At 44.6% G+C, this 24,301-nt stretch overlaps 1 protein-coding gene across 1 annotated transcript in view; it reads right to left on the bottom strand.

The window, feature by feature from the left end:
• The window catches only part of map3k15 (mitogen-activated protein kinase kinase kinase 15), a gene marked incomplete at both ends in the record, with an annotated part of 96,075 nt that extends 72,138 nt beyond the window's left edge, over window positions 1-23,937 (bottom strand). The window contains 6 exons of the mRNA XM_079530687.1: window positions 44-194; window positions 5,685-5,844; window positions 17,040-17,152; window positions 18,215-18,385; window positions 21,109-21,215; window positions 23,791-23,937. Coding sequence (XP_079386813.1) covers window positions 44-194; window positions 5,685-5,844; window positions 17,040-17,152; window positions 18,215-18,385; window positions 21,109-21,215; window positions 23,791-23,937 — 849 coding nt within the window. The remainder of the gene's footprint in view (window positions 1-43; window positions 195-5,684; window positions 5,845-17,039; window positions 17,153-18,214; window positions 18,386-21,108; window positions 21,216-23,790) is intronic.
• Window positions 23,938-24,301: the final 364 nt, after the last annotated feature.

The following is a 24,301-nucleotide window of genomic DNA, read 5'->3' as shown; positions in this document are numbered from 1 at the left end:
CATGTGTGCGCGCGCGTGCGTGCGTGTGCGTGTAAAAGCGTACAGGGAAGCGCGACCCGATGGTGCTCCCCCTGGTGGCCTCCACGATGATGTCCATCCAGAAGTTGAGGCGGTCCCGCTGAGGGGAATGCTCCACCGTCTGCTTCTTGAAGCGCTGGATGAGCTGCAGGTTCTGGACCACGGAGCGCAGGTACCTGGGAGACACAGGGTTAATATGGACCACGGAGCGCAGGTACCTGGGAGACACAGGGTTAATATGGACCACGGAGGGCAGGTACCTGGGAGACGAGGGGTTAATATGGACCACGGAGGGCAGGTACCTGGGAGACGAGGGGTTAATATGGACCACGGAGGGCAGGTACCTGGGAGACGAGGGGTTAATATGGACCACGGAGCGCAGGTACCTGGGAGACGAGGGGTTAATATGGACCACGGAGGGCAGGTACCTGGGAGACACAGGGTTAATATGGACCACGGAGGGCAGGTACCTGGGAGACACAGGGTTAATATGGACCACGGAGCGCAGGTACCTGGGAGACACAGGGTTAATATGGACCACGGAGGGCAGGTACCTGGGAGACACAGGGTTAATATGGACCACGGAGGGCAGGTACCTGGGAGACACAGGGTTAATATGGACCACGGAGGGCAGGTACCTGGGAGACGAGGGGTTAATATGGACCACGGAGGGCAGGTACCTGGGAGACACAGGGTTAATATGGACCACGGAGGGCAGGTACCTGGGAGACGAGGGGTTAATATGGACCACGGAGGGCAGGTACCTGGGAGACACAGGGTTAATATGGACCACGGAGGGCAGGTACCTGGGAGACGAGGGGTTAATATGGACCACGGAGGGCAGGTACCTGGGAGACGAGGGGTTAATATGGACCACGGAGGGCAGGTACCTGGGAGACACAGGGTTAATATGGACCACGGAGGGCAGGTACCTGGGAGACACAGGGTTATTATGGACCACGGAGGGCAGGTACCTGGGAGACACAGGGTTAATATGGACCACGGAGGGCAGGTACCTGGGAGACACAGGGTTAATATGGACCACGGAGGGCAGGTACCTGGGAGACACAGGGTTAATATGGACCACGGAGGGCAGGTACCTGGGAGACACAGGGTTAATATGGACCACGGAGGGCAGGTACCTGGGAGACGAGGGGTTAATATGGACCACGGAGGGCAGGTACCTGGGAGACGAGGGGTTAATATGGACCACGGAGGGCAGGTACCTGGGAGACGAGGGGTTAATATGGACCACGGAGGGCAGGTACCTGGGAGACGAGGGGTTAATATGGACCACGGAGGGCAGGTACCTGGGAGACGAGGGGTTAATATGGACCACGGAGGGCAGGTACCTGGGAGACGAGGGGTTAATATGGACCACGGAGGGCAGGTACCTGGGAGACGAGGGGTTAATATGGACCACGGAGGGCAGGTACCTGGGAGACGAGGGGTTAATATGGACCACGGAGGGCAGGTACCTGGGAGACGAGGGGTTAATATGGACCACGGAGGGCAGGTACCTGGGAGACGAGGGGTTAATATGGACCACGGAGGGCAGGTACCTGGGAGACACAGGGTTAATATGGACCACGGAGGGCAGGTACCTGGGAGACACAGGGTTAATATGGACCACGGAGGGCAGGTACCTGGGAGACGAGGGGTTAATATGGACCACGGAGGGCAGGTACCTGGGAGACACAGGGTTAATATGGACCACGGAGGGCAGGTACCTGGGAGACGAGGGGTTAATATGGACCACGGAGGGCAGGTACCTGGGAGACGAGGGGTTAATATGGACCACGGAGGGCAGGTACCTGGGAGACGAGGGGTTAATATGGACCACGGAGGGCAGGTACCTGGGAGACGAGGGGTTAATATGGACCACGGAGCGCAGGTACCTGGGAGACGAGGGGTTAATATGGACCACGGAGGGCAGGTACCTGGGAGACGAGGGGTTAATATGGACCACGGAGCGCAGGTACCTGGGAGACGAGGGGTTAATATGGACCACGGAGGGCAGGTACCTGGGAGACGAGGGGTTAATATGGACCACGGAGCGCAGGTACCTGGGAGACGAGGGGTTAATATGGACCACGGAGGGCAGGTACCTGGGAGACGAGGGGTTAATATGGACCACGGAGGGCAGGTACCTGGGAGACGAGGGGTTAATATGGACCACGGAGGGCAGGTACCTGGGAGACGAGGGGTTAATATGGACCACGGAGGGCAGGTACCTGGGAGACACAGGGTTAATATGGACCACGGAGGGCAGGTATCTGGGAGACGAGGGGTTAATATGGACCACGGAGGGCAGGTACCTGGGAGACGAGGGGTTAATATGGACCACGGAGGGCAGGTACCTGGGAGACGAGGGGTTAATATGGACCACGGAGGGCAGGTACCTGGGAGACGAGGGGTTAATATGGACCACGGAGGGCAGGTACCTGGGAGACGAGGGGTTAATATGGACCACGGAGGGCAGGTACCTGGGAGACGAGGGGTTAATATGGACCACGGAGGGCAGGTACCTGGGAGACGAGGGGTTAATATGGACCACGGAGGGCAGGTACCTGGGAGACGAGGGGTTAATATGGACCACGGAGGGCAGGTACCTGGGAGACGAGGGGTTAATATGGACCACGGAGGGCAGGTACCTGGGAGACGAGGGGTTAATATGGACCACGGAGGGCAGGTACCTGGGAGACGAGGGGTTAATATGGACCACGGAGGGCAGGTACCTGGGAGACGAGGGGTTAATATGGACCACGGAGGGCAGGTACCTGGGAGACGAGGGGTTAATATGGACCACGGAGGGCAGGTACCTGGGAGACGAGGGGTTAATATGACTCCGCCAGATGGGGCAGCAGAGAGTACACGGCAGCACTGTGTATGTCTTGATCCCGCCTCTAGCTGCTGCTGATTGGCCAGGCCGTTTTGTGGCCGGGCATCAAGTTTGCCTGAGAGTTCCCAGATGGGAGCAGGAGGGGGGAACCCAGTGTACTCTCTGCTGCCCCATCTGGCGGAGCCAAAAAATGGACCCTTATGGGTCTGTAACTCTGAGAGTGTAACAAATGGAACCAAATGGACCCTTATGGGTCTGTAACTCTGAGAGTGTACAAATGGAACCATATAGACCCTTATGGGTCTGTAACTCTGAGAGTGTACAAATGGAACCAAATGGACCCTTATGGGTCTGTAACTCTGAGAGTGTACAAATGGAACCAAATGGACCCTTATGGGTCTGTAACTGAGAGTGTACAAATGGAACCAAATGGACCCTTATGGGTCTGTAACTCTGAGAGTATACAAATGGAACCAAATGGACCCTTATAGGTCTGTAACTCTGAGAGTTACAGACCTATAAGGTCTGTAACAAATGGAACCATTGGTTCCATTTGTACACTTTCAGAGTTAACTTAACGATATAAATAGGGGGTCCGTGAGATAGAAGTGCCATTACATGGTGGCCTAATGCAGGTCCACCTGGGGGTGCTTGAAATGAAAATGGTTGAGAATCACTGCTAGAACCGTAATAAAGATCCCTGGCATTCCTTTTCAAATGGGGGTATACGCGGGCTAATAAATGTCGATTTAAGGGTCCTTTCCATCCATCCATCCATCCATCTTCAACCGCTTATCCGTAGTCGGGTCGCTGGGGCAACAGCTCCACCAGAGTGCTCCAGACTTCCCTCTCCAGAGCAACATTAGTGACTTCCTCCTGGGGGATTCCGAGACGTTCCAAGGCCAGTGAGTCGATGTGTTTCCTCCAACTGCGCCTTGGTCTGCCCCGGGGTCTCCTCCCAGTGGGACGTGATCCTTGGTCTGCCCCGGGGTCTCCTCCCAGTGGGACGTGATCCTTGGTCTGCCCCGGGGTCTCCTCCCAGTGGGACGTGATCCTTGGTCTGCCCCGGGGTCTCCTCCCAGTGGGACGTGATCCTTGGTCTGCCCCGGGGTCTCCTCCCAGTGGGACGTGATCCTTGGTCTGCCCCGGGGTCTCCTCCCAGTGGGACGTGCGTCGAGGACCTCCCTAGGGAGGCGCCCGAGAGGCATCCTAACCAGATGCCCGAACCACCTCACCTCACCTCAACTCACCTCACCTCACCTCAGCGGCGGGGGAGGTGGCTCAGGGGTAGAGTTCCTGGATGGCAACCGCAAGGTTGCCAGTTCAAACCCGGGCTGCCTGTCGAAGTGTCCTTGAGCAAGACACTGAACCCCTAATTGCTCCCGATGTGCTAGTTGGTGCCTTGCATGGTTTCCGCTGCCATCGGTGTATGAATGGGTGAATTGATGCACAATCTCTGTAAAGCGCCTTGGATAAAGGCGCTTTATAAATGCACCGTTTACCATTTACTCCTTTCCTTGACATGAAAAAGTTTGGGAACCACTGGCTTATGACGTGTGGCACGTCGGATGGACCGAACCAGTTCATAGTTCAGTCTTTTCAGAACATTTTAAACTGAATGTTGTTACTGAAATGATACTATTTTTACCACAGCATTTTAAACTGAAATGATACTATTTTTACCACAGCATTTTAAACTGAAATGATACTATTTTTACCACAGCATTTTAAACTGAAATGCCAGTATTTTTTACCACAGCATTTTAAACTGAAATGATACTATTTTTACCACAGCATTTTAAACTGAAATGATACTATTTTTACCACAGCATTTTAAACTGAAATTATACTATTTTTACCACAGCATTTTAAACTGAAATGCCAGTATTTTTTACCACAGCATTTTAAACTGAAATGATACTATTTTTACCACAGCATTTTAAACCGAAATGATACTATTTTTACCACAGCATTTTAAACTGAAATGCCAGTATTTTTTACCACAGCATTTTAAACTGAAATTATACTATTTTTACCACAGCATTTTAAACTGAAATGATACTATTTTTACCACAGCATTTTAAACTGAAATTATACTATTTTTACCACAGCATTTTAAACTGAAATTATACTATTTTTTACCACAGCATTTTAAACTGAAATGCCAGTATTTTTTACCACAGCATTTTAAACTGAAATTATACTATTTTTTACCACAGCATTTTAAACTGAAATTATACTATTTTTTACCACAGCATTTTAAACTGAAATGCCAGTATTTTTTACCACAGCATTTTAAACTGAAATGCCAGTATTTTTTACCAAAGCATTTTAAACTGAAATGCCAGTATTTTTTACCACAGCATTTTAAACTGAAACGCCAGTATTTTTACCACAGCATTTTAAACTGAAATGCCAGTATTTTTTACCACAGCATTTTAAACTGAAATGCCAGTATTTTTTACCACAGCATTTTAAACTGAAATGCCAGTATTTTTACCACAGCATTTTAAACTGAAATGCCAGTATTTTTTACCACAGCATTTTAAACTGAAATGCCAATATTTTTTACCACAGCATTTTAAACTGAAATGCCAGTATTTTTTACCACAGCATTTTAAACTGAAATGCCAGTATTTTTTACCACAGCATTTTAAACTGAAATGCCAGTATTTTTTACCACAGCATTTTAAACTGAAATGCCAGTATTTTTTACCACAGCATTTTAAACTGAAATGCCAGTATTTTTTAACGCAGCATTTTAAACTGAAATGCCAGTATGTTTTACCACAGCATTTTAAACTGAAATGCCAGTATGTTTTACCACAGCGGGGGTTTGAGTTTGAAGAGCTTCTCGGCGGCCTGCGTAGCTTTGGGGATGTCGTTAGCCAGCATGCTAACGGTGAAGAACTGACCCACGTCCCAGTAGTTGTTCATCTTCTCCAGGGAACCCTTTCTCCCCAGGAGACTGTTGAGCCTCACACCTGAAACACACAGAGGGAGAGAGACACTGAAACACAGAGAGAGAGAGACTGAAACACAGAGAGAGAGACACTGAAACACAGAGAGAGAGAGACTGAAACACAGAGAGAGAGACTGAAACACAGAGAGAGAGACTGAAACACAGAGAGAGAGACACTGAAACACAGAGAGAGAGACTGAAACACAGAGAGAGAGACACTGAAACACAGAGAGAGAGAGACACTGAAACACAGAGAGAGAGACACTGAAACACAGAGAGAGAGAGAGAGACTGAAACACAGAGAGAGAGAGAGAGAGAGAGACTGAAACACAGAGAGAGAGACACTTAAACACAGAGAGAGAGAGAGAGAGACTGAAACACAGAGAGAGAGACACTGAAACACAGAGAGAGAGAGAGAGACTGAAACACAGAGAGAGAGAGAGAGAGAGAGAGAGAGAGAGAGAGAGACTGAAACACAGAGAGAGAGAGAGACCGAAACACAGAGAGAGAGAGAGAGAGACTGAAACACAGAGAGAGAGAGAGAGAGAGAGAGACTGAAACACACAGAGAGAGAGAGAGAGAGAGAGACTGAAACACAGAGAGAGAGAGAGAGAGAGACTGAAACACAGAGAGAGAGAGAGACTGAAACACAGAGAGAGAGAGAGAGAGAGAGAGAGACTGAAACACAGAGAGAGAGAGAGAGAGAGAGAGAGAGAGAGAGACTGAAACACAGAGAGAGAGAGACTGAAACACAGAGAGAGAGAGAGAGAGAGAGAGAGAGAGAGACTGAAACACAGAGAGAGAGAGAGAGAGAGACTGAAACACAGAGAGAGAGAGAGAGAGAGAGACTGAAACACAGAGAGAGAGAGAGACTGAAACACAGAGAGAGAGACACTGAAACACAGAGAGAGAGACACTGAAACACAGAGAGAGAGACACTGAAACACAGAGAGAGAGACACTGAAACACACAGAGAGAGAGAGACTGAAACACAGAGAGAGAGACACTGAAACACAGAGAGAGAGAGAGAGAGAGACTGAAACACAGAGAGAGAGACACTGAAACACAGAGAGAGAGACACTGAAACACAGAGAGAGAGAGACACTGAAACACAGAGAGAGAGAGAGACACTGAAACACAGAGAGAGAGAGACTGAAACACAGAGAGAGAGACACTGAAACACAGAGAGAGAGAGAGACTGAAACACAGAGAGAGAGACACTTTAACACAGAGAGAGAGAGAGACTGAAACACAGAGAGAGAGACTGAAACACAGAGAGAGAGACACTGAAACACAGAGAGAGAGACTGAAACACAGAGAGAGAGACTGAAACACAGAGAGAGAGACACTGAAACACAGATAGAGAGAGAGAGACTGAAACACAGAGAGAGAGAGAGACTGAAACACAGAGAGAGAGACTGAAACACAGAGAGAGAGAGAGAGAGAGACTGAAACACAGAGAGAGACTGAAACAGAGAGAACTAGAATCCTAGAACTCACCTAATTCCAATATAGAACTAGAATAGTAGAACTCACCTATCTTCCTCAGTATAGAACTAGAATCCTAGAACTCACCTATCTTCAGTATAGAACTAGAATCCTAGAGCTCACCTAATTCCAGTATAGAACTAGAATCGTAGAACTCGCCTATCTTCATCAGTATAGAACTAGAATCCTAGAACTCACCTATCTCCAGTATAGAACTAGAATCCTAGAACTCACCTATCTTCATCAGTATAGAACTAGAATCCTAGAACTCACCTATCTCCAGTATAGAACTAGAATCCTAGAACTCACCTATCTTCATCAGAACTATAGAACTTGAATCCTAGAGCTAACCTATCTTCTTCAGTATAGAACTAGAATAGTAGAACTCACCTATCTTCATCAGTATATAACTAGAATCCTAGAGCTCACCTATCTTCATCAGTATAGAACTAGAATCCTAGAGCTCACCTATCTTCATCAGTATAGAACTAGAATCCTAGAGCTCACCTATCTTCAGAACTATAGAACTAGAATCCTAGAACTCACCTATCTTCTCCAGTATAGAACTAACCTATCTCCAGTATAGAACTAGAATCCTAGAGCTCACCTATCTCCAGTATAGAACTAGAATCCTAGAACTCACCCATCTTCATCAGTATAGAACTAGAATCCTAGAACTCACCTATCTTCAGTATAGAACTAGAATCCTAGAGCTCACCTATCTCCAGTATAGAACTAGAATCCTAGAACTCACCCATCTTCATCAGTATAGAACTAGAATCCTAGAACTCACCTATCTTCAGAACTATAGAACTAGAATCCTAGAACTCACCTATCTTCTCCAGTATAGAACTAACCTATCTCCAGTATAGAACTAGAATCCTAGAGCTCACCTATCTCCAGTATAGAACTAGAATCCTAGAACTCACCCATCTTCATCAGTATAGAACTAGAATCCTAGAACTCACCTATCTTCAGTATAGAACTAGAATCCTAGAACTCACCTATCGTCAGTATAGAACTAGAATCCTAGAACTCACCTATCTTCAGTATAGAACTAGAATCCTAGAACTCACCTATCTCCAGTATATAACTAGAATCCTAGAACTCACCTATCTTCATCAGAACTATAGAACTAGAATCCTAGAACTCACCTATCTCCAGTATAGAACTAGAATCCTAGAACTCACCTATCTTCATCAGTATAGAACTAGAATCCTAGAACTCACCTATCTTCAGTATAGAACTAGAATCCTAGAGCTCACCTATCTCCAGTATAGAACTAGAATCCTAGAACTCACCCATCTTCATCAGTATAGAACAAGAATCCTAGAACTCACCTATCGTCAGTATAGAACTAGAATCCTAGAACTCACCTATCTTCAGTATAGAACTAGAATCCTAGAACTCACCTATCTCCAGTATAGAACTAGAATCCTAGAACTCACCTATCTTCATCAGAACTATAGAACTAGAATCCTAGAGCTCACCTATCTCCAGTATAGAACTAGAATCCTATAACTCACCTATCTTCATCAGAACTATAGAACTAGACTAGTAGAACTCACCTATCTCCAGTATAGAACTAGAATCCTAGAACTCACCTATCTTCATCAGTATAGAACTAGAATCCTAGAACTCACCTATCTTCAGTATAGAACTAGAATCCTAGAGCTCACCTATCTCCAGTATAGAACTAGAATCCTAGAACTCACCCATCTTCATCAGTATAGAACAAGAATCCTAGAACTCACCTATCGTCAGTATAGAACTAGAATCCTAGAACTCACCTATCTTCAGTATAGAACTAGAATCCTAGAACTCACCTATCTCCAGTATAGAACTAGAATCCTAGAACTCACCTATCTTCATCAGAACTATAGAACTAGAATCCTAGAGCTCACCTATCTCCAGTATAGAACTAGAATCCTATAACTCACCTGTCTTCATCAGAACTATAGAACTAGAATCCTAGAGCTCACCTATCTCCAGTATAGAACTAGAATCCTAGAGCTCACCTATCTTCCTCAGTATAGAACTAGAATCCTAGAACTCACCTATCTTCATCAGTATAGAACTAGAATCCTAGAACTCACCTATCTTCATCAGTATAGAACTAGAATCATAGAGCTCACCTATCTTCTCCAGTATAGAACTAGAATCCTAGAACTCACCTATCTTCATCAGTATAGAACTAGAATCCTAGAACTCACCTATCTTCAGTATAGAACTAGAATCCTAGAACTCACCTATCTCCAGTATAGAACTAGAATCCTAGAACTCACCTATCTTCATCAGAACTATAGAACTAGAATCCTAGAGCTCACCTATCTCCAGTATAGAACTAGAATCCTAGAGCTCACCTATCTTCTTCATTATAGAACTAGAATAGTAGAACTCACCTATCTCCAGTATAGAACTATAATCCTAGAACTCACCTATCTTCATCAGTATAGAACTAGAATCCTATAACTCACCTATCTTCAGTATAGAACTAGAATCCTAGAGCTCACCTATCTTCTTCATTATAGAACTAGAATCCTAGAACTCACCTATCTTCATCAGTATAGAACTAGAATCCTAGAGCTCACCTATCTCCAGTATAGAACTAGAATCCTAGAACTCACCCATCTTCATCAGTATAGAACAAGAATCCTAGAACTCACCTATCGTCAGTATAGAACTAAAATCCTAGAACTCACCTAGATAGATAGATTTTATTTCGGTCCGTACAGGAAAAAGGATTACATACAGACGTACATACATTATTATCCACTAATTACTAGTGGTACCGAAAAGGTGAAGGCAGAAGCCGAAGCCTTTTTGAACATAACTCAAATTACACTAATCAGAGAATGTTGTCAGACATGGATTTCATTAAAGAGAAAAAAAACAACTATAAGGTTCTGGCCATTGATTGTGAGAAATCTAAGAAATCTAAGCCGGGCTTAGATATGGCCTATATTATGAAAAAATAAAAAATAAAATAAAAAAACAAACACAAACAAACAAATGTTTTTAAATAGGAAGAACAAAACAAAAAACAAAGACAAAGATACCCAACAAAGGTTTAACTAAACATTTGATTTTGGGTAAAATCACAGGGGTTAATCACAATGGAACGAGGGAAATAAGTATTCGACGCCTCATACCATGTGGCTATTTGACCACAGGATATGAAGTACACAGGGACAAACATGATTGAAGCCTACAACCACACTCAGCGGCTACTAGGCCGCAGAGTATGGTCCTAGGCTGTCTATATATATACATCTATAAATACATACATATATATCTATACCATACATATATGTATATTTACAAACATACACATACAAGGTGTATTGATGTAGTTAGATTTCATAGTATTAATTTATATTTGTTTAGTAACATATTTTTGAACATCTTTTTGAATTTAGTAATCGTTGAGCACAATTTTAATTCGCTATCTAAGTTGTTCCACATGTTGACCCCCGTTACAGATAGGCATCTACCTTTAGTGTTAGTCCTAATACCTAATTTTTTAAATAGGGCCACCCCCCTGAGTGGATATTGGGACTCTCTAGGTTGGAACAGTTCCTGCATGCAGGGACGGAGTAATTTGTTGTGTGCCTTATACATAAATACTGCAGTGTTTAAGTCCACTAGATCATTTAATTTAAGAGTTTTTGAGTTCATGAAAAGTGGGTTGGTTGGTGTAAGGTAGTCGCTTTGGTTAACAATTCTTATAGCTTTTTTTCTGTAGCATGTAAATTGGGTTGATAATGGTTTTGTAAGTGTTCCCCCATACTTCCACACAATAGGTTAAGTATGGGAGTATGAGGGAGCAGTACAATATGTGAAGTGAGTTTTTGTTTACTAAGTGTTTCATCTTATTTAGTATTGCAATAGATTTAGATATTTTTGTTTTTGTTTTATCTATGTGTGATTTCCAGCAGAGTCTATTGTCTATTGTAATTCCCAAGAATTTGTATTCATATACACGTTCAATTTCAACCTCATTAATTTTTAAATTGACCGATGAACTGGTTTTCCTGTTTGAGAAGATGATATATTTTGTTTTGGATATATTCAGTGATAATTTGTTGACATCAAACCAGATCTTGAGGGTCTCTAGTTCCTTTTCCACTGCATGCAGGAGCTGTTCGAGATCTTTCCCGGAGCTATGTAGACTTGTATCGTCAGCAAAAAGTACACAATTTAGAAGTGGCAATGATTTACCTATGTCGTTAATGTACATAATGAATAATTTAGGACCCAAGACAGATCCCTGCGGAACTCCATATGTTATTTTTTTCGAGTCCGAGTCAACATTATTTATGTGGACAAATTGCTGTCGGTCGTCCAGGTAGCTTCTTAACCATGCATGAGCGACTCCTCTAATACCATACCTCTCCATTTTGTTTAATAAAATATTGTGATCTATTGTGTCGAATGCCTTCTTCAAGTCTATGAAGACACCTACAGTGTGTTCCCCTTTATCTATACTTGTTGATATTGCTTCCACTAGCTCAGTTACTGCCATCGAGGTGGACATATTGGACCGAAAACCATACTGGTGGTTACTCAGTAACTGGTGTTTATTAATAAAGCAGTCTAGTCTAATAACGAATAATTTTTCTAATATTTTTGAGAATTGAGATAGCAGGGAAATAGGTCTGTAGTTGGTGAATTGATGTTTGTCGCCACTTTTGTAGATGGGAATGACTTTAGCTAATTTCATTGTTGTGGGAAATATGCCAGTAGAAAAAGATAGGTTACAAATGTGAGTGAATGGTTTGATTATTTTATCAATTATGTTTTTGATTAGTGTCATGTCGATGTTTGAACTATCGGTGGACTTTTTATTTTTAAATGTTTTTACCATATTCAGTATCTCATGTTCCTGTACACAATTGACAAAGATAGATTGTGGATTCCGGTTTATGATTCTATAGTCCAAACCTTTGTCTCCTGGGTCAACTATCTCGTTTGCTAAAGTTGGACCGACATTTACAAAGAAGTCATTGAATTCATTGGCTATTTTTTTGTTGTTGTCTATGGTTATATTTTCTTTAGTGAAGTAGCTGGGATACTCCCCCTTTCCTATACCTTTTCGAATTATGTTGTTAAGGGTTTTCCATGTGGCTTTGATATTTCCTCTTTGTTGTTCTAATTGTTTTTGATAATAATCTTTTTTACTGGATCTTATAATATTAGTTAGTTCATTTTTGTATGTCTTGTATCTTGTCTCAGCATCTTTTGTTCTTTGTTTTATGAATTTCCTGTAAAGGGTATTTTTCTTTTTACAGGCATTCTCAATACCTTTGGTTATCCACGGGGTTTGTTGTTTGTGACTATGTGTAGTTAAAGTTTTTCTAAGAGGGCAGTGTTTGTTATACAACTCAAGCAATGTTGTCAGAAATGTGTCATAGGATCTGTCTGGATCCTTTGTATCATAGACCTCATTCCATGTTTGTCTACCGAGGTCCACCTTGAGGGCAGTAATAGCTTCGGGTGATGTATGTCGGGTTATCCTATAGGTATTATTTTTGCTTTTAATTTCCGTCTTGAGATGATGATGGTGGAAAATGGCAAAAGACAGGGAGATGGTCACTGGTGTCATTGATGAGTAATCCAGCTGTTATTTGACTGTCAATTGCATTAGTGAAAATATTGTCAATTAGTGTGGCTGTTTCTGTTGTAATTCTGGTAGGTTTGGTGATGACCGGGAATAGACTGTTGCTAAACATTGAATCAACAAAGTGTGTTATTTTTCTGTTTCCGTGCGGGTTAAGAAGGTCCAAATTAAAGTCGCCGACTGCTATGTGAGTTTTGTTATTATTTAATCGGCTAAAGATATTATCTAGATTATTAATAAATGTGTCAAGGCATGAACCAGGTGTTCTATATATACAGCTTATGGTCATATTTTTAGATTTTTCAAAAGTTATTTCAATTGTGAGGCATTCGAGAATGTTATCCAAGTTAAAAGTCATACTCTGTACCCCACTACATCTTAGGGATGTGTCTACATACAAGGCAACTCCCCCTCCAGTTTTGTTAGTCCTGTTAGAGGTGAACAACTCATACCCATCTAGATTCACATTTAATTCTTTCTCATCATTGAGCCATGTTTCAGACACCGCGATGACATTGAACTTTTTAAATTGGGCAAGACATTTCTTAATTTTTTGAAAGTTTCTATTAAGGCTCCTACTATTAAAATGTATTATAGAAAAGGTGCCTTCCATTTCCACATTTTTGAATTGATCATCTGTGTAGTATTGGCAGTTATTATTGATATTATTGAAAAAATTGTTTTCGGGATCTATGTCAGAGCCAAACTCATATGGTTTGTGATCAGTGTGGTCGAAGTTATTAAAAGTATAATGCTCATACTGTTCGCTATCTACATCACATAAATAATGTTCAGCACCGTCCATTAGCTCATTGTCATCAATGTCCACATAGGGCAACATTGGAATCTCTTCAGAGTCTGTCATGAGTGAGAGTCCAAGTACTCAGAGGTAGATATTTAATAAGAGTTGTTGCAGAAGGAAAAATAAAAAAATGTAGAAGGGAAAAAAATAAATCCTTCAGCCAGCAGGGGGGGTTCTCAGTAGTATGCACAAAAGAAAAATATGTTAAGCGGAAGAAAGGAGTAAAAAAATAATGGTCCATAAAGTTTAGGGAATGATTACCACCACAGGAAGGCCGATTGCCCTTCATTTGTAAGACTCGAGTTCATTGATGTCTCTTACCGTAAGAACCTTGGCTGTTTCTGGTGTGTCCCCGTTTAGCTTTATCATTACTCTGCAGTTCCTGGTCCACGTTGAATTGATTTTCTTTTGCTTCTTTAGCCAACGGGCAGCCCTGGCGATTTCAGCGTTCTTTTTAGTTAGATGTTCATTCATGAAGACCTCAGAGTCTAGTAGTTTCTTCCACTGCTTCAGCAATTCAGTTTTCTTTTTTCTATTCCAAAAACGAATGATGATGTTGGGATCGGTGGGTTTCCCGGCCAGATCCTTACGCGGGAGAGTGTGGCAAGCCACAAGGTCGCCCGGATCAATCGTGATTTCCTTCGATTCGAAAAATGTGATTACTTGTGATTCAAGTGATTGTTGATGTTCAATCGTAGCGTCTTCGCCATCGCGTCTGCCTACAGCCGCAGCTGCGGCGTAGGTTCTTGGCTTCACTTTCAGCCCGCTTATGATCACGTCCTCCATCCTTGTGTATTGTTCCACATCATGCAGCCTATGCTCCAATGCGTCGATTCTTTTGTCCCTCTCTTTGATGGTGTTTTTCAATGATTTGACTTCATTCACCAGTTCCAGCAGCGATGCTTGCTGCTTGACCAGGGTGCTCAGCTCAGCCGTGACATAGTTGAGTGAGTTTTTAATATCCTCGATGTCGTCCTCCATTGACTTTTGGACGGCATTCTTCTTAGGTGGCATTGTATCTTTTTGTAGTAAGTTTTCACAATATATCGTGTTTACTTACATGTTATAGTTTGAGTTTGCTGTCAACCAAACTGCATACCGCTTTAGCTCTCTGACAGCTGTCAAACCGGCGTCTGACGTCACCGGTCACACTCAGCCTCTCAGAGTCTCGTTAGTGTTCAGTATAGAACTAGAATCCTAGAACTCACCTATCTCCAGTATAGAACTAGAATCCTAGAACTCACCTATCTTCATCAGAACTATAGAACTAGAATCCTAGAGCTCACCTATCTCCAGTATAGAACTAGAATCCTATAGCTCACCTATCTTCATCAGAACTATAGAACTAGAATCCTAGAGCTCACCTATCTCCAGTATAGAACTAGAATCCTAGAGCTCACCTATCTTCCTCAGTATAGAACTAGAATCCTAGAACTCACCTATCTTCATCAGTATAGAACTAGAATCCTAGAACTCACCTAAATTCAGTATAGAACTAGAATCCTAGAGCTCACCTATCTTCTTCATTATAGAACTAGAATCCTAGAACTCACCTATCTTATCAGTATAGAACTAGAATCCTAGAGCTCACCTATCTCCAGTATAGAACTAGAATCCTAGAACTCACCCATCTTCATCAGTATAGAACAAGAATCCTAGAACTCACCTATCGTCAGTATAGAACTAGAATCCTAGAACTCACCTATCTTCAGTATAGAACTAGAATCCTAGAACTCACCTATCTCCAGTATAGAACTAGAATCCTAGAACTCACCTATCTTCATCAGAACTATAGAACTAGAATCCTAGAGCTCACCTATCTCCAGTATAGAACTAGAATCCTATAACTCACCTATCTTCATCAGAACTATAGAACTAGAATCCTAGAGCTCACCTATCTCCAGTATAGAACTAGAATCCTAGAGCTCACCTATCTTCCTCAGTATAGAACTAGAATCCTAGAACTCACCTATCTTCATCAGTATAGAACTAGAATCCTAGAACTCACCTATCTTCATCAGTATAGAACTAGAATCATAGAGCTCACCTATCTTCTCCAGTATAGAACTAGAATCCTAGAACTCACCTATCTTCATCAGTATAGAACTAGAATCCTAGAACTCACCTATCTTCAGTATAGAACTAGAATCCTAGAACTCACCTATCTCCAGTATAGAACTAGAATCCTAGAACTCACCTATCTTCATCAGAACTATAGAACTAGAATCCTAGAGCTCACCTATCTCCAGTATAGAACTAGAATCCTAGAGCTCACCTATCTTCTTCATTATAGAACTAGAATAGTAGAACTCACCTATCTCCAGTATAGAACTAGAATCCTAGAACTCACCTATCTTCATCAGTATAGAACTAGAATCCTAGAACTCACCTATCTTCAGTATAGAACTAGAATCCTAGAGCTCACCTATCTTCTTCATTATAGAACTAGAATCCTAGAACTCACCTATCTTCATCAGTATAGAACTAGAATCCTAGAGCTCACCTATCTCCAGTATAGAACTAGAATCCTAGAACTCACCCATCTTCATCAGTATAGAACAAGAATCCTAGAACTCACCTATCGTCAGTATAGAACTAAAATCCTAGAACTCACCTATCTTCAGTATAGAACTAGAATCCTAGAACTCACCTATCTCCAGTATAGAACTAGAATCCTAGAACTCACCTATCTTCATCAGAACTATAGAACTAGAATCCTAGAGCTCACCTATCCCCAGTATAGAACTAGAATCCTATAACTCACCTATCTTCATCAGAACTATAGAACTAGAATCCTAGAGCTCACCTATCTCCAGTATAGAACTAGAATCCTAGAGCTCACCTATCTTCCTCAGTATAGAACTAGAATCCTAGAACTCACCTATCTTCATCAGTATAGAACTAGAATCCTAGAACTCACCTATCTTCATCAGTATAGAACTAGAATCATAGAGCTCACCTATCTTCTCCAGTATAGAACTAGAATCCTAGAACTCACCTATCTTCATCAGTATAGAACTAGAATCCTAGAACTCACCTATCTTCATCAGTATAGAACTAGAATCCTAGAGCTCACCTATCTTCATCAGTATAGAACTAGAATCATAGAGCTCACCTATCTTCATTATAGAACTAGAATCCTAGAGCTCACCTATCTTCATCAGTATAGAACTAGAATCCTAGAGCTCACCTATCTTCATCAGTATAGAACTAGAATCCTAGAACTCACCTATCTTCATCAGTATAGAACTAGAATCCTAGAGCTCACCTATCTTCATCAGTATAGAACTAGAATCCTAGAGCTCACCTATCTTCCTGAGTTCGATGGAGCTCTCAAACTGCTGTCCGGCCACGATGAGCAGAATCGCCAGGTTGATGCCAGAGTAGAGCGTGGGCTGGAGCTCGAAGCCCTTACGGTACCTGGAATGTAATCAGATTACATGTTACGGTACCTGGAATGTAATCAGATTACATGTTACGGTACCTGGAATGTAATCAGATTACATTAGATGACATGTTGCGGTACCTGAAATGTAATCAGATTACATGTTACGGTACCTGGAATGTAATCAGATTACATGTTACAGGAGGAAGTCACTAATGTTGCTCTGGAGAGGGAAGTCTGGAGCACTCTGGTGGAGCTGTTGCCCCCGCGACCCGACTACGGATAAGCGGTTGAAGATGGATGGATGGATGGATGGACGCAGTGTGTTGAGCAGCATTGAGTGCACCTGGGTGATATGTGCTATAGTTCCAAACATTGGAACTATCCCATTGAGAGAAAGCGGGGTGCCTGTGGGCTATAGTTCCAAACATTGGAACTATCCCATTGAGACAAAGCAGGGTGCTATGGGCTATAGTTCCAAACATTGGAACTATCCCATTGAGACAAAGCGGGGTGCTATGGGCTATAGTTCCAAACATTGGAACTATCCCATTGAGACAAAGCGGGGTGCTATGGGATATAGTTCCAAACATTGGAACTATCCCATTGAGACAAAGCGGGGTGCTATGGGATATAGTTCCACACATTGGAACTATCCCATTGAGACAAAGCGGGGTGCTATGGGCTATAGTTCCACACATTGGAACTATCCCATTGAGACAAAGCAGGGTGCCTATGGGCTATAGTTCCAAACATTGGAACTATCCCATTGAGACAAAGCGGGGTGCTATGGGCTATAGTTCCAAACATTGGAACTATCCCATTGAGACAAAGCGGGGTGCTATGGGCTATAGTTCCAAACATTGGAACTATCCCATTGAGACAAAGCGGGGTGCTATGGGCTATAGTTCCAAACATTGGAACTATCCCATTGAGACAAAGCGGGGTGCCTATGGGCTATAGTTCCAAACATTGGAACTATCCCATTGAGATAGAATGAGCACTTCCACATTCCATTGTTACAATAGAATCAAAGCTTGGTGTCCTTGCAGCGTGCGTGCGTGCGTGCGTGCGTGCGTGCGTGCGTGCGTGCGTACCACTGTATAGCCAGGTCTCTGTTCAGGGTGTCTTTACAGTCTGAGTCCAGGAAGATGTCCTTATAGATTCGTCCACAGAGACAGAACATGTCCGGAGCAGGATGTTCACACGACTGTAACACCTGCAGCATCACCTCTAGAGCCTGCTCCCTGTCGCCAGGACTGTTCCTCCTGGAACACACGCACACGCACACGCACACAGACACAGACACAGACACACACACACACACACACACACACACACACACACACACACACACACACACACGGGAAACAGGGAAAGTTGTTGAGATGCCGTTCACAGCTACAGTCTAACCAAGTACAAGAACCCATGTGGATTAACACTTTGATTGCTACAAGATCTCGACAGGCCTATTTGGATGTTGCTACCGTTTAACATTGCACAAAGGCCTTGTTCGGGGGCCCACAGCAAAATGTTCTCTTATAGCGAGAATCACACGCATACATCAAAAGAAAGCTGAACTTGTCCACTTCAATTTAAAAAATACATTTTGATTTTACCATGTTCCATTCTGGAGATATTGACCTTTTTGCAACACCTGCATTTGTCTGGAAGTGGTTATCTTGAACAGCGAGCAGAGTTATGGATGGTTTAAAGTCAGAGACATTGACAGGCAGATATAAAATTGAACCCAATAAATATCCTATACATCCTATACACCGAATGAAAGCCCTGAATGTGTACTTTTACGAGGAAAAGAGTAAACATTGATCCCATGTACAGTTAGACAGTAATTGGTTATTGAATGCAGCTTGTGCCCACCAGATAACTTCAGAGAAGACATGGACGTGAACTCCTCAATATTCACAAAATAAGGCCTATAGCGACATATAAATACTATATACCGTATGAAACAGAAGACTCTCTGCTTTCATAAGAAAAAAACTTCTACTGTAGTAATAATAAAAATCACACCCATGTGAAGTGAGTGGTGCAACTCTGTCCCATATTCTGTTCTCTGCTTATTCAATACAGCTCGCTATATACGGACTGAGGCAGAAAGTCATGTAAACCTTTTATTTACAGTTTGGTCTGTAAACTTCTACTGTAATAATAAAAATCACACCCCTGTGAAGTGAGCGTTGCAACTGTTCTGTACTTATTCACTACAGCTCGCTATATACGGACTGAGACAGAAAGTCATGTAAACCTTTTATTTACAGTTTGGTCTGTAAACTTCTACTGTAATAATAAAAATCACACCCCTGTGAAGTGAGCGGTGCAAATGTTCTCTACAGTTGCACCGCGCAACTGTAGAGAACAGTGTGTGTGTTAATTTCATACGGTATATAGTATTTATATGTCGCTATAGGCCTTATTTTGTGAATATTGAGTACGGGTCCATGTCTTCTCTGCAGTTATATCTGGTGGGCGCAATGTGCATCCACCCAGTAACCAATTTATGACAGACTGTACATGGGATCAATGTTTACTCTTTTCCTCGTAAAAGTACACATTCAGGGCTTTCATTCGGTGTATAGGATGTATAGCATATTTATTGTGTTTATTGTTATATCTGCCTGTCAATGTCTGACTATAAACCTTCATAACTCTGCATCCTTTAGATGATGATGATGATTCACTGCTTTCATTGTTTTGATCGCAGTAACATTGGGGGGGGGGGGGGGGGTCATGGGCACATTGGGCAGCAAAAGTCTTGATCGTACGGCTATAAAAAGTCCCATTCCACCGTTCGGTTCAGAACTATAGTATAACGGTGAGACGCGTTGTCATCATGAGCTGATTTTGTTTTTCAAGCTAGTATAGGGAACATGCCTGGGCATGCACGGTTTAGGACGCGGAAAAGTTCGTTATACATTACACCCGGGTCGATTACGTCCCCGACGCGTTCATTGCGGTCTTATCACTACAATTATAATGAATAAAAAAGCGTTACAATCACACGTCTGAGCGATCTCCGATTATGACGGCTCTGCATGGCGATACGTGATCCACCAACGGTAGACTGTCTGTTGTCATGGCGGCCCCTCTCGATACTGTAGTTCGTTTGTTAGTTCGTAGTATTGTAGGCTCGGGGATCGTTTGGTCGCTACAGTATGAAGAAGTAAACATGCATCTGTCCATGTGTGTTGCCGATCTGGTGCAGAATCTGCAGATCATGTGTTAGGCAGCGTAACAGCGTTCCGTATGTTTTTTTCCGAGACATGAGCCCCCATCTCGCAAGGCCCTCCTCCTGCAGGAGAAACAGGAGGGGAGGGGGGAATCGAGTATAAAAGCCAATAGGTGGAGGAAAGCCTGGTGAGGCGAGGTTAGGTGAAATTTGATTCTTTTCACACACGGGCTACATCGGCATGGGCGCATCCATTCTACACTGGTTTATACACGTAAAGCGGCCCGCCCTCCTGTTTTCAGGAGGGGAGGGTTTTTTTGTTTTTTTGTTTTGTTTTCTGATCACGTGAGCGGGACTAAGCAGCAATGATAGGGCGATGGTTCTTCATTGTCCGGGTGGGTAAAAAGATGAATGAAAGTATGCTATAAAAAAGTGATTGAAACGTATTGATACGTGATCCGCACCCGACATTTGATTAATTGATAACGTATTGATACGCGATTCGCGTCGGCTGTGTTAAACACAAGTTTTAAGACAAAGTTCATATATTTACGATATGAAAACCATCCGTCACTTAAACAATGGACACACTTTGGAAATACTTTAAACATGTTTAACGAACCTCTGTGGCATCAGGTGAGTAGTTAATTTTATCCGTCACGCACGCACGCACGCACGCACGCACGCACGCACGCACGCACGCACGCACGCACGCACGCACGCACGCACGCACGCACGCACGCAGGCAGGCAGGCAGGCAGGCAGGCAGGCAGGCACGCACGCACGCACGAACACACACACCTGTTGAGGGCGAAGGCGTAGTGGAACTGGATCATGGGCTGGGTGGCGAGGTCGCAGGTCGGCAACATCTCTAGAGTCTGGACCAGCTTCACCATGGCATCGTAATCCTGGAGGTCAGAGTTCAAAGGTCATTACACCATGGCATCGTAGTCCTGGAGGTCAGAGTTCAAAGGTCATTACACCATGGCGTCGTAGTCCTGGAGGTCAGAGTTCAAAGGTCATTGCACCATGGCATCGTAGTCCTGGAGGTCAGAGTTCAAAGGTCATTGCACCATGATGTCATAGTCCTGGAGGTCAGAGTTCAAAGGTCATTCCACCATGGTATCGTAGTCCTGGAGGTCAGAGTTCAAAGGTCATTACACCATGACGTCGTAGTCCTGGAGGTCAGAGTTCAAAGATCATTAGGGTCAGAACCAGCTTGACCATGGCACAAGCCCCGGCCACAGAGAGGAAGCATTGAAGCCAAACGGACCTGCTGGCCGATCGGAGGTAGCTCGAGCGGCACTGGGCCACGAAACATGAACGCGCCGCGAGCCAATACACAACAGAGGGTTATACAATACACAACACACGGGGTACAGAAAATAAAGCAGAACAACATTAATAATGTGCTTTTGTCACAATAGTCCCGGAGGTCAGAGTTCAAAGGTCATTAGGGTCAGGACCAGCTTCACCATGGCATCATAGTCCCGGAGGTCAGAGTTCAAAGGTCATTAGGGTCAGGACCAGCTTCACCATGGCATCATAGTCCCGGAGGTCAGAGTTCAAAGGTCATTAGGGTCAGGACCAGCTTCACCATGGCATCATAGTCCCGGAGGTCAGAGTTCAAAGGTCATTAGGGTCAGGACCAGCTTCACCATGGCATCATAGTCCCGGAGGTCAGAGTTCAAAGGTCATTAGGGTCAGGACCAGCTTCACCATGGCATCATAGTCCCGGAGGTCAGAGTTCAAAGGTCATTAGGGTCAGGACCAGCTTCACCATGGCATCATAGTCCCGGAGGTCAGAGTTCAAAGGTCATTAGGGTCAGGACCAGCTTCACCATGGCATCATAGTCCCGGAGGTCAGAGTTCAAAGGTCATTAGGGTCAGGACCAGCTTCACCATGGCATCATAGTCCCGGAGGTCAGAGTTCAAAGGTCATTAGGGTCAGGACCAGCTTCACCATGGCATCATAGTCCCGGAGGTCAGAGTTCAAAGGTCATTAGGGTCAGGACCAGCTTCACCATGGCATCATAGTCCCGGAGGTCAGAGTTCAAAGGTCATTAGGGTCAGGACCAGCTTCACCATGGCATCATAGTCCCGGAGGTCAGAGTTCAAAGGTCATTAGGGTCAGGACCAGCTTCACCATGGCATCATAGTCCCGGAGGTCAGAGTTCAAAGGTCATTAGGGTCAGGACCAGCTTCACCATGGCATCATAGTCCCGGAGGTCAGAGTTCAAAGGTCATTAGGGTCAGGACCAGCTTCACCATGGCATCATAGTCCCGGAGGTCAGAGTTCAAAGGTCATTAGGGTCAGGACCAGCTTCACCATGGCATCATAGTCCCGGAGGTCAGAGTTCAAAGGTCATTAGGGTCAGGACCAGCTTCACCATGGCATCATAGTCCCGGAGGTCAGAGTTCAAAGGTCATTAGGGTCAGGACCAGCTTCACCATGGCATCATAGTCCCGGAGGTCAGAGTTCAAAGGTCATTAGGGTCAGGACCAGCTTCACCATGGCATCATAGTCCCGGAGGTCAGAGTTCAAAGGTCATTAGGGTCAGGACCAGCTTCACCATGGCATCATAGTCCCGGAGGTCAGAGTTCAAAGGTCATTAGGGTCAGGACCAGCTTCACCATGGCATCATAGTCCCGGAGGTCAGAGTTCAAAGGTCATTAGGGTCAGGACCAGCTTCACCATGGCATCATAGTCCCGGAGGTCAGAGTTCAAAGGTCATTAGGGTCAGGACCAGCTTCACCATGGCATCATAGTCCCGGAGGTCAGAGTTCAAAGGTCATTAGGGTCAGGACCAGCTTCACCATGGCATCATAGTCCCGGAGGTCAGAGTTCAAAGGTCATTAGGGTCAGGACCAGCTTCACCATGGCATCATAGTCCCGGAGGTCAGAGTTCAAAGGTCATTAGGGTCAGGACCAGCTTCACCATGGCATCATAGTCCCGGAGGTCAGAGTTCAAAGGTCATTAGGGTCAGGACCAGCTTCACCATGGCATCATAGTTAGTCCCGGAGGTCAGAGTTCAAAGGTCATTAGGGTCAGGACCAGCTTCACCATGGCATCATAGTCCCGGAGGTCAGAGTTCAAAGGTCATTAGGGTCAGGACCAGCTTCACCATGGCATCATAGTCCCGGAGGTCAGAGTTCAAAGGTCATTAGGGTCAGGACCAGCTTCACCATGGCATCATAGTCCCGGAGGTCAGAGTTCAAAGGTCATTAGGGTCAGGACCAGCTTCACCATGGCATCATAGTCCCGGAGGTCAGAGTTCAAAGGTCATTAGGGTCAGGACCAGCTTCACCATGGCATCATAGTCCCGGAGGTCAGAGTTCAAAGGTCATTAGGGTCAGGACCAGCTTCACCATGGCATCATAGTCCCGGAGGTCAGAGTTCAAAGGTCATTAGGGTCAGGACCAGCTTCACCATGGCATCATAGTCCCGGAGGTCAGAGTTCAAAGGTCATTAGGGTCAGGACCAGCTTCACCATGGCATCATAGTAGAGCCCGGGCACGGGTCCATATTTTGGGCCCGAGCCCGGCTCCGTGGACCGGCCCGGCCCGTTATCATACCACAGTTTTACTGCCCGAGCCCGGCTCCGTGGACCGGCCCGGCCCGTTATCATACCACAGTTTTACTGCCCGAGCCCGGCTCCGTGGACCGGCCCGGCCCGTTATCATACCACAGTTTTACTGCCCGAGCCCGGCTCCGTGGACCGGCCCGGCCCGTTATCATACCACAGTTTTACTGCCCGAGCCCGGCTCCGTGGACCGGCCCGGCCCGTTATCATACCACAGTTTTACTGCCCGAGCCCGGCTCCGTGGACCGGCCCGGCCCGTTATCATACCACAGTTTTACTGCCCGAGCCCGGCTCCGTGGACCGGCCCGGCCCGTTATCATACCACAGTTTTACTGCCCGAGCCCGGCTCCGTGGACCGGCCCGGCCCGTTATCATACCACAGTTTTACTGCCCGAGCCCGGCTCCGTGG

Source organism: Electrona antarctica (genome assembly GCF_951216825.1).
Source record: "Electrona antarctica genome assembly, contig: scaffold_55, whole genome shotgun sequence".
NCBI classification, from domain to species: Eukaryota; Metazoa; Chordata; class Actinopteri; order Myctophiformes; family Myctophidae; genus Electrona; species Electrona antarctica.
This window is presented reverse-complemented; position numbering and strand designations above follow the sequence as displayed.